At 40.4% G+C, this 11,733-nt stretch overlaps 1 protein-coding gene across 1 annotated transcript in view; it reads left to right on the top strand.

Annotated features, from left to right (window-relative positions):
- The first annotated feature begins 7,230 nt into the window (after nt 1–7,230).
- Nucleotides 7,231–11,733, top strand: part of PEPD (peptidase D) — a 160,621-nt gene continuing 156,118 nt past the window's right edge. The window contains exon 1 of the mRNA XM_009320321.1: nt 7,231–7,235. Coding sequence (XP_009318596.1) covers nt 7,231–7,235 — 5 coding nt within the window. The remainder of the gene's footprint in view (nt 7,236–11,733) is intronic.

Consider the following 11,733-nt stretch of genomic DNA (forward strand, 5'->3'; position numbering starts at 1 on the left):
TTGGTCTGGGATCACACCTCACATGCTCAGGGGAAGTGGGGTCAGGGATTTCATCCACTGCCAAGCAAAAGGGTGCATTGCACAGGTCCATCTATATGGCAGCAGAATAAAAAATCTTGGTAGGATCCTTTTTTGCAGGGGGGCAGGCAAGCCAGGAGCAAAATGGGGGTGTTGTCAGGATTTCTGAAAGTCCCTCTGGAGCTGCTGTGTTTCATCCCTTTTTATAATCTCCTTGAGCTAAATGACACGTTGATAAACTGTCTAGGATAAATAGTGTTTTCCAGACATTATCAGACAGTGGGGACTTTTTCAATGATCCTCTGTCACCGTTTAAGATCAAAAAGGTTTGTAACCAGTGAAATGGGAAGAAGAAAAAGCTTCTTGATATTGCAGCGAGTGTTTAAGTATCCCATTGTTTAGTTAACAAGTTTTGACAGATGTGGTTTCAAGATGCATAAAAGTCTTAAAAAAAAAAAAAAAAAACAAAAAAAAAAAAAAAAACACCCCCCCCCAAAAAAAAAAAAAAAACCAAACACAAAACAAAAAACACCCTCCCCCCAAAAACAAAACAAAACCGAAAAAAACCCTCAAACAACCCCCCCCCACCTATATAAATCTCATCAGTCGAGGATTGGAATTTAGATTTACTTACTAAATAGAGCTATTGTGTTGTACCACGGAGCTAGTGAAAATGCATAGCCATAACAGCACTTGGATTTAAAACACTATATACCAGGTGGACTTGCATAGAGTGATCAGAATACTAAGTGTCACTGGTGGTTTACAATGAAACTGAGAGATTATTTGTTATAAGAAGAAAGATGAGTAGGCCTGCTGTAAAAGTGTAAAGAATCTCTGATTGGGGGACACATGGTAGACAGGCCAAACATCTTTCGTTATGATTAAGCAATATCAAACACTAAGGTTGGATTGCTTGTTCTAGCGATGCTGTTCCTCCCTGCGTGTCATGGCAAGTTAATCTGCGCCTCTGGCTCAGCAGTAGCTGGGGGATGAATTTTGGCATTTGGAGTATATTTTATCACTTGTTCCCCTTCTCTGATTTCTCTATTTGAAGTAAGGTGTATGTGTGAGAACAGTCGCTCTGAGCTTTGATCTGCTTCAGGCTTTGACCCAATGTCACTGTAATCTCTGCCATGCAGAACACAAGGCTTTAAAAAAAGAGCATGGCACAATCTTCACCAATTTTGAGCTGGACTTTGATAAGGTTTGTACCGCTGTTTGATTTTTCCATATCCTGCAAGCTTCCACTTGTAGTACCTGCTGTGCTAGGGCTTCAGAGGGGATTCTCGGGGGACTTTGTCCGTTACTGAAGTTCCAGCTTCTGATCTGGTCCTCGCCTCGCTCCCTACAGAGGAAAGGTGACATGCAAGCACGTCATGCAAACATGTCACTTGTGTAGGAATTCATCATTTTGAGCCTTTCCCAAGCAGTACAGACGTCCTAGCCCACAATGGACAGAAGGAATAACAGTACAGTACTGCTAAACAACAATATTTGTAAAACGGCAGTTTTTGGCTAACCAAGCTTCCCAGAGCAGTCCCTCCTTGTTGGCCAGCAGGGCCTTCAGGAAGGCTGGCCAGCCTTGGCTGTGGGGACATGCTGCTGGTACACACATTTGGCAGAAAACCATACTGGGAAAAGCAGGCACAGCTACTGATTTGGATGTAGTTACACTTTCTTACACTTGAACCGAGTTTGATCCTCAACTTTGGGGTAGTATTTAGGTTTCTGGTGCTTTGCTGTGTCTGCCATGTGCTCAGACCACCTACGCACTGAGGCAATGCTGCAGCTCCTCGGGGCTTACATCAATCCTGTTAGTTAGGGTTTTGTAGGGGGTTTGCTTTTTTCCCCCAAATATATTTATACAACTAGTAGCATCATGCTCTGCTTTACTGAGCCAGTAGTGAAGGAACTGAACACAACAAGAACAGCAGGAAAAATACAGCAAAGATGTGGGGGATTAAACAACAGGTATCTTCTCATCTTACCAGCAAAGCTTTTACTGAAATATCTTTACAGAAAGAATTTGAATGGTTCTGACTTTACACAGAGTAACATTAAAAATAGATGCAAAGTGTAAAGCATCCTAAAATTTCAGTTACTGGAATACTTCAGGCTCTGGCAGTATGTAAATATACCTTCTCTTGTTCGCAAGACTATTGCAGTGGTTTGGGTATTCCTAGGGTAAAAGGGGAATGGTCTTGATGGATGGAGTCAGGGTTACCACTGGTGTGTTGTAAGTCCTCTCCTAGCTGCTAACGAAGAGGTGCTTGCTGCTGCTGTTTGCAACCAAGAAGGCTGACAGCTCCCTGAGGCTCTGATTTCTGTGCTCCTGGCCATCTGTAACTTTCAGTGTAGTGGCATGACATAAGCAAGAGAATGAAAACAAAAAAACATTGGATGTCTATGAGCATTTTTGAAAAATTGATCCAATGAAATGTTTGATGAATATATTCACTAGTCATTTATGCAGCTCTATAAGCTGAAAATAAAGATGGGAATGAGGAAGGTGAATCATTATACACCTTATTCTGCATAAATAAAAAATGTTGTCAGATCAATTATTTGTCAAATATGAATCAAGCAATTTCTTGGTCCTCTGTAGTAATATGTCAGAGAACTACACTTAATTAGCGTTACCTTGGCTCACCAGTACATGTTGTCTTGGCCTTGAAATTCTGTAGGCCAAATTATTAAGCTGCTCAGATTCTTCGTAAATTTGTTTGCTCATTTTGGCTATGTATTGCTAGACAACCAAATAGATGTATGTCATTGTTGGTTTTACTCCTGAAGTGTTTAATTTTACCTTATGCCCTTGGCAGATCCTTCATAGCAAACTGTTTGCTGAAAAATAATTTTTGTGAATATCTTCCCATTTGCTTCCATTTACTGTAGCTGATGCCTTGAAGATTTCTGTTCCTTCATCTCCTTGTTACCCAATTTGGTTTAGTTACTGGCTTGTAAATGTCCCTGAGAACTTAAAAACCTTGTCCGGATGGACTGATGGCTCATTATTAATAGAAATAGCTTTTCAGAACTCATTTGTATGTTTTGCTGGTAGGTTCTGCCCTATTCTTAAGAGTTCACATCTGCTCTAATTTGAGAAAAGACTTTGAGTCTTAATTTTGTACCCAAATACAGGGATGCTAACTGATAGTATCTTCTTGCTTTCCTTTCCATTTTAATATACACAGCATTTAAGGCCAAATCAGGCAAAATCACTCATTGACTCTTTAACTGTTAGCTTCAGCGGAAGCTTTGCCAAATGAGGATGGAAGGTTTTGGGTGGCTACCAGTTTTGATGCTGCAGAAACATTGGAAGGCCGCATACCATATCTTCCACGCCTTAGACAAGCATGATGGAGGACACAAGATCACCAAAAGGAGATGTCAGGGAGCAGAGCTGGCAAAAAGGCTGCAGGATATGGAAAGGGAGGATATACAGATTTGGGAAGGAAGATCTGAGTACAGAAGTAGAAAGGAGACTTTGAACAAATGGAAAATCTCTCTAAAACCCAGCACCAACAGTATCATCTTCAGAGGCAGCTTCTTATTTCACTTGGCTTTCTCAGAACTTAGGCTCATGTACATGTAATATTTGATGACTTAGACAGAAATAAGTCTATTTTCAAAGCTAATCTTTGCATTACATATTGAATCCATTATAGATTCTCTTCTACTTTAATGAAAAGCCTGCATGAATGGCTTAAAAAAAAGAAAGAACTTACATCATAAATAGGCCTGAGGCAGTTGCCTGAAAACTAGCATGAATGTGTTGCAGTAAATACTGCCCCAGCCAAATAAATGGTAACACTCAGTAGAACTATTCAAAGATCTCAGTATGAGTAAAAGAGACATAAGTGTATTCTGCATTCTGTGGCATTTTGTACACCTTTATAAGGGGTAATATTTCCATAGCGTTTAAAGGACACATTCTGCTTTTTTATATTGTGATGCAGTCTCTGACATGAGAGCAAGTCCCATTTAAGCATAGTATTTGGATCAAGAATTTATGGCTTGTGTTTAAAAAAGAAAAAAAAAAGTGGTCCTTCTATGGAAGAGATGTGGAACTAAGACATAAATGAAGTCCTCCGTGACTCATAAGCAAATGCATGGAAGTACATGCCTCCATGTGCTGTATCCTCACAAGGACCTATCCAAAGGATGTATCGCAACAGTTCTTAATGTTGGTTGCATGTATAGGAAACAAAAAAAAGGCATAATCCTGTCCTCATGCAGTTTTTTCACTCCAGACTACTGCTCTACGTTGCAGTCCTCACCTATGGAAGGGAATGATTGCCCAGCAGAGTGAAATAATTGGGCCAGGACTGTGATTACAGTGTAGTTTTGCTTTGCTAGTTAAGACAGTATTTTACCCCTAAAGATTCAAGAATTTTGGATTGCTAACAGTAAGAATAGCAAAGTGAAATTGGAGCCACTCTATGTATCATTTTTCTATTTTCTTTTCTTTCCCAGAGTTTGCTGGGCTGTACAAATGTTGCCTTGTTGACATTCCTATAGCCAATATATTTTTTCTGCTTGGTAAGGGAACAAGCCTTTTCCACTTACCTGCGAGAACAGCATACTCGAAGTAAAACTATTATTTATTTATAGGACAAATGGGAAGGTGCTTAGAGGAAATCAAGTATGTAGAATGAAATGGCAAGGTTTTCTTCTGCATCACAGATGGAAGTGATTTGCTGTCATCCCTCATTTGGAAGATCCTCCTCATTGTGGATGTCCTAATCCGTCTGTCCCCACGCAGAACATCCAGGCCTGTGTGCACTGCGTTGTCATGGGTACCCGTGCTTATCCATGAACTCCGTTCAGATGGAGCCTAAACAATCGCATACCTACACAGAGAAAAATTCTCTTTTCATCAGAAGAGCTGAATTGGTGCTCACACTCCTCTCGGTTTCTCTGCAGAAGCTTGTTTACTCAAACGCAGTAACATGGAGCCAAATGTCAGCATAGCTGCAGCTTTTGAGTTGCGGGGGAAAGGATGCTTTTTTCCCCAGAGGAGAGGTCTCCTGCAGTAGACTGACTGCATTGGTTTCGTGACCTTGCAAAACGAAGGACCTCCAGGAAATTTCAGCTTTCAGTCCTGCCTCCTGACTATTCCAGCATTGGTGGTTGTGGCCAAAGGACTGACTGACTGCCTACCCACCAGCTGCCACCTCCTCTCCCTCTCCTAGGATAACTGGAAGCAGCAGATTGGAAGTAAATCAACACAAAATAAAGTATCAAGTAAGGATTCAAGCTTCCTGCCCCCCTGTTCCACCTACTCTATAGATATTTCCCAGCCCGTGGCCTATGGGTTCCCAATTTTTGATGGAAAACACAGACAGTTCTTGAAATGTGACAGCGATTCAGAGGGAGGAAGGAGATACTGCCAGATGGCTCTGCTTTGCACCTTCTTCAGTTTGCAGGATAACACTTCGTGATTTGCCATAAATTTATCATTTTCCCCATCTCTGTGCTGTGGAATGAAGCTAAACTTTTGGCCTCTTGGCTCCATCTTTCCACATAAGTAGCAAAACGATGCAATATCATGGAGGGAGAAAGAAGAAAGTTTGTCTTCTTGTATGTGTATGTGCAAAGAAGGAGAGAAAATGGGGGTGGGGGGTGCTGTGGAAGGAGAAGCAGCTCATGAAGAATATAACTAGCAGAGCTGGAAACACCCCCTCACTGCCCACAGTGAGCATCTCATTCCTCTCAGTGTGGCTGGATGTGTCTTAAATCGATGAGAGACCAGAAGGAACTATTTATTCACATGCTCATAATCTAAGGCAGAATTATAGCGTGAATTCATGAACTTCTTGAGGTATATTATTTGCTACTATACAAATCCAAATGGCACTTTCTTCCCTAATTTTCTTTGCTCTCTTCCTCCTAGTGCACCGTAAGACTGTGAAACAATTCCACTGGGTCATGGTGGGCCACTAATCTTCACGGAGGGAGACAGCGGGATTTGCTGTGCTTTCAGATCTGTGTTTCATCGTCCTCCTCTGTCCTTCTTCTGGCCTCTCTTCAGAACTTCCACGGAGAAAATTTTAACCATGTTGTTATTCACTTTTCACACTGTGACTAGTAGAAGTCTGATAATGTCACATTATGTGATTATTTTTGGTGGTTGTTATACTATAGTTATTTACCAGGGACTAAGGAGTAATAAGACTATAAATACCCATTGCATGACCTTAATACAATCTTTCTGGTTTATGTAAATGTTAATTTTCTTTTATGATAATCTGCACAAATATAGTATGTATAGCAGAATGGAAGTCAGAAACTTGTAGTTGGGAGCTCTAATTTTTCCAAGTTGAAGAAAGAATTCAGTACAGAAAACATGTCAATAGGCTCTTGGAGCATGTGTCGCTTTTGCAGAGAAACTAAGTTTATGCATGTAATTTCCATATTCTGATAGAATTCTCAACCAGGCTTTTAAAATTATAGTCCTAAAATCTAAACTGATGTTTCAGCACTTCCAAGTTCAAATCAAGTTTTGTGCATGCACTAAGCTATTTATTAGCACGATAGTGTGGCTATATCATCTGCATACAGAGAAAATGGCCTCCTACAGCCTTGCTCCTCAGCATTTTGTGTGCATGTTTTGAACAGAAGTCATCTTGTGTTACTGGTAGAAGGAGGAGTTCAGCCCAGGAGATGCTCCAGCTCGGTCGTCAGCTCCAACACCATCCTGCTGCAGCCGAGGGGGAATTTGTGGCCCTACACACCCCCATGCAACCGCCCCAGTTTCACTTCAAAGCAGTCATCCCCTAACCCCGCAGATCCTTTTGTCTCCTTTATTTGTGCCTTTTCCATTGTTTTGGTACCTGTGCAGCAGTACAACACATAACCTGAAGTGTTCTGTCCCCGAGGACAGTTAATTTTTTGCAGAGCCCAGTTTTTTGTCCATCTCCCAAAATAAACTGTAAGCTGATCTGTGGGCAGTTCTCTTTCAGCTGCCCCATTCAGGCAAATAGTGCAGTTGCATCAGGAGACCAGAGGCTTGATGTTGGCAACCATATGAACAGTTAACTACGCTTAATATTTTGGATGCTCTCTAGATGCATTTTATAAATAAATAAAAACATAAATATATATTGGTTTTAGTTTTACACTCTGAAATCTATGCCGCTTTTCAGTGCAATGTTATCTTGAATGGCTTCCTACTGAGCAGACTGCCATAACAACTTGCCCTCCGATATGGCGTAAGTGCACATAACTCATATTTGCTATCGTTTCAGATACGGAGGTCTCAAACATGCTGCTTTGTTCAGAGACATCCAAACTTAGGTTTGGCTATAAATTTACCATAAATGTGCAAGCAAATTAACTTCTACTCAGAAATGTATCTAAAGCATTAGTTTGCAAACAACTGTATGTGCAGAATTTTTGTTTTCTCAAGAGAAAAATGTGTGAACATGCCGCTGAGGTAAGAATAATTAAATCCTTTCTGTCTGCTCCTGTTTTAAAAGTTCTTCAATGCTACAGCAATGGCTACAAGGACAAAGCTGCTTTTGGTACAGAACATATCTAAATGGAAATAAAGATAGCTACAAGTATATCTACTGTGCTGCATATGGGAGCTCTGGTCAGAATAACAGCTTTAATATAAGAATGCATACTTTCTTGACAGCTCCTGCTATATTTTTGGTGCCCTGACAGGGATTCCAGACACTGAGAACAAATCCCTTTTTCTATCCAAAAGTACTATTCAAATGAAAATTGTAATTTAGACGCAAAGGCTATGGTTTAAAATAATCTGTGCGGGTTGTAACAGGAGTCTGTCCTTAATAAAACATTGATCTCAATCTTATTTGTCACCATTAACATGGTTTTTCTTGCAAAGAAAGAACTGTCTCCAGAAGGTCTGGTTTAAGCAATATAGCAGGATGAGAGGTTCCCTATCTTCCAGACTGAGTTTGTTTTATGGGGAAAAATTTTATTAAGCCTACATTTAAACAGAAACGCAGCAGGAAAACAACACTGAAAATAAGCATCAGTTTCAATCATCTAAGATTTTGGGGTTTTTTTGTTTTTTATTATAAGACTTGGTGGCAAATCTGCTAGGACTAAAAATTTGCAGTTTTTGTAAAAACAAGCTCTATTTTTTTTTTTCAACTCCATCTCCAAAGTGTTTTCAGGCCATGGAGTGAATTGAGATGGTTTATTTGAGGCAGGAGGTCTTTTGATTGCTCTTGTCATAGTTCTGAGCGGTATGTCATGATAATCGTCATGACAGGTGGGCTCAGCACTGGGCAGATTAGGAGTTCCCCGGGAGGATGCTGTGGTGCTGGCTGTGTATACTCAGTAGCTGACAACTCTCTGACCCTTGCAGGGATGATCTGGAGCTCTTTTCTGGTGAGTGCCCAACAGAGCTACAACTACTGGACCTTGGAAATAGATAAAGCAAAGCTGTGTGTACACGTGTGCACACCCCTCCATTAGCTAGTGTAAAGAAATCCATGGTATTAGTGTACAATCTAGCGGTCTTGACACAGTTACATTGGCAGGAGGTTTTCCTGATTAACATCTACAGCCTCAGTCCTTAACACAAGGTGTGTCATCTTGGGGCTTAGAAAACTACACAAGAAATCTCTTCCAACTGAGATACTGCTAAAATATTTTTAGCAGATTGGAGTGATTTCAGGTGAGATGGGCATTTAGGCAGGATTTCCAGGCAGATTGTCTCAACACAGGTCACGGTTTCTTACTGCAGGGATAGGCAAGGCACAGAGCAGGAGGTGAGGTCTGCACAGGTCTCCTCTGCTACCACAGGTTGTCCCCAGGAAAATGCCGTCCACTTGAATTTTCTTCTTGTGAAGTGATGTTGGCTAAAAGGCAAGGGATTTCTTCACCCCAAAAAAGGTTTGAACTCGCATCTCCCGTGTTCAAGAGGTTTGTCTGAGGCATGTAAGATTCGGGGTCTCATTTTAAGCTGGTATTTTACAGTTAGCTTTCTCTCAGCAGGTTCTACATTTGTCCACACGTGAACAGATAAGTGCCATGCTCAAATTCAAACTCCCAAAGCTTGCATGTGGGAGAGAAGCTGCTCTTACTTCTACACAAACCCTTGGTATGTGCTCCTGCATCTCTGTGCCACCAGTTTGTCGGGAGCATTCCCAGTTTAAGTGGAAGCTGTTGAATAGCAGGAAACTTTTCTTTTTGGCAAATGTCAGGGGTAGGGAGGGTTTTGGAAATCACATAGCATTTTTGTGACAAACAGATCAAGATTTGATACTTCTTAATCATTGCTGTATGTGAACAAAAGGACACTATTTTGTAGATTAAAAAAAATCTGGTGAGTGGCATGTGTTTCTTGTTGGCTCTGAGAACCAATCCAACATTGCATTCTTTAAGCTTTCACAGCATAGGTCTGTCACAGTAACACTGGATCATACTATGACCAATATTGATTGTTTCAGGACTACACAAGGTAGTAGCTGTTGCAAATACTTTGATTATTTCACTTCTCCACAGCATATACACTGCTTTTATGAAGACTGTAGAAAATCTCAACTAAATAGTTGTAATCAAAGGAACAGGGGTGAGTCAACCATGGTTATGTACGTTTAGGCAAGAACAGAAATCTTTCACCTGGTATGGGGAGGCTTGTGCATTCCTATCACCCAGCCCATCTGTTTATCAATATTATGATAGCTCAAGAAAAACTCTGCATTTTTAAACCCTTAGTTTTGATTTTCATAGTTTTTTCAGCAATTTATATGATTGGCAGAACTTTGGATATTAAAGCCTACTTCAAGCACAGAAACATTAGATCAATCATGAGATTTTATAGCTACCACGTTTGAATCCTTTTCACTTGCCACCTAATGCTGAAATGCTGGGGATTCCCATTTGCAACTTGTCTAAAAAAACTTAGCAAAAGAGTTACACAGTATTTGTACACTTTGCTATACATTTTGTGCTAACCTGATACCACATATGGTCTTCATGAAAAGCACAAATACCGCAAGACGCATAGACATGAATCCTGTATTTGCAAGATGGGTGCGAACACCTGAGTTACCACTCCTTGGTGAGTGAGTTGTGCTGGCGGGTTGTATGTGCTCTTCGAGCTGGCTGTATGTGGAGCGTCGTATGCCTTAGCCTTGACTCCCTGTGTGGAATAGCCTGATTTAGTGTTGGCTCTTCGAAGTGATAGCAGAGGTTTGACACTGCATGTCTGAGTACACCCTTATTACATTACTCTTTCTCTGCTCGCTACTGGTATAGTGAAAATATTTTTTCATTTCAGCGACTGAAGTCTCTGTGACATCTAACCAGTGCCTCACACAATAAAAGTGTTGGTCCTTTTATCTCTCCATTATTCCTTAAGCAATCTGACTCCCTATTTTTCATTTCATATGTACATTAGCTGAAAACCTTAACAATATTACACTGTAGGTTTTATCTATTTTATGAGGTAGATTGCTCCAGTGCCTTTCTAAATAATAGCTATTTCTTCTGCAGGTTCTTTGCTTGAAGACTTAAAAGTCTTCATGTATCTGCAATTACCATCTGCTAATCCAAGAGTATAATCAATCTAACACCTCCATTGTATTAGAAATGGTTTGGTTGTTTTCTCTAATTTAATCTCATTTTGCAAAATTTCAAATGCAGCTTTCAAGTTCATCAGACATGTAATTTCTGTATATGGTAGTACAGTGGAAGATTGAGTTAAAAAATTCAGACACATAACTTGTTTCTAAGCTCTTTTTGGGTTATATGTTATTTAGTTTTTCTGCTTATTCCTTCTCTTTAAAACACTGTTAGCTACATTTGGTTCTTTGAAATTCTCTTCTGCTGGTTTTTTCCTCTTCTGGTAATTTTTTTTTTTTTTTTAACAATAGAATCTCTCTTTTTTCATCCTGGTAATAGAAGAAATTAGGGTACAAGGGTCAACCAAAGCCATGGGTCAGTTGGAGTCTTTCAGTGAACTTCACTGATCAGGTCTTGAAAAAGGGGGATAGAAGTAACTGAGGTGGCAGCTCATCACCCTCGGCATGCCTGTTTGGGCAACAAGCCAAGACTGAAGAAAGCAGGGTAAAATTGGCTACCTGCTTTCCCTCTGGTGTTGTGTGGATACATAGATGTATAGTATTTGACTTGAAGTATTTCTCTAGTGTTTGGGGCACTCTGTATTCCTATATCCTACCATTCTGCCACCAAAATATTCACTTTCAGGCCAGTAAGCCTAACAACGTTCACTTGGAGATTTTGATAATTGGATTTTTTGGAAGTATTTAACATATTAAAATAGTGTCGATCATCTCTCTTTTACTTTATTTTTCTAATCTGAATTTAAGTTTCTTTTTTTAAGGCCAAATCAGTGGTAACTTTTTTGCTGCCCATACAGTCTGCATGTGTTTGAGAGGACATGTTCACATGTTTGGATCAATACTGTCTTTCTGTGGAACATCCCTGAGCCCCTTTCATCCGCAGGTATGGCAGCACTCTCACACCAGGTACCTACCTGTGGACACCCACACATTGCTTGCTACTTCTTCCCTGGCTTTTTAAGGAAAAACCTATTGGTCAGATTGAAGTTTGGCTAAGATCACATAGCTTCAGCCAGAAAAGCGATGATATTCATGTTCTGTTCCCCAGGAGCAGCTGGGAATGCCTGTTAGAACAGAAAATACTGTCTGTACAAAAGCTGCCTCCTGCATGGGGTTGGCCGGGAGCTATTGCTGCTATCAAATG

The sequence above is a fragment of the Pygoscelis adeliae genome, unplaced genomic scaffold, assembly GCF_000699105.1.
Source record: "Pygoscelis adeliae isolate BGI_AS28 unplaced genomic scaffold, ASM69910v1 Scaffold62, whole genome shotgun sequence".
Classification (NCBI taxonomy): domain Eukaryota; kingdom Metazoa; phylum Chordata; class Aves; order Sphenisciformes; family Spheniscidae; genus Pygoscelis; species Pygoscelis adeliae.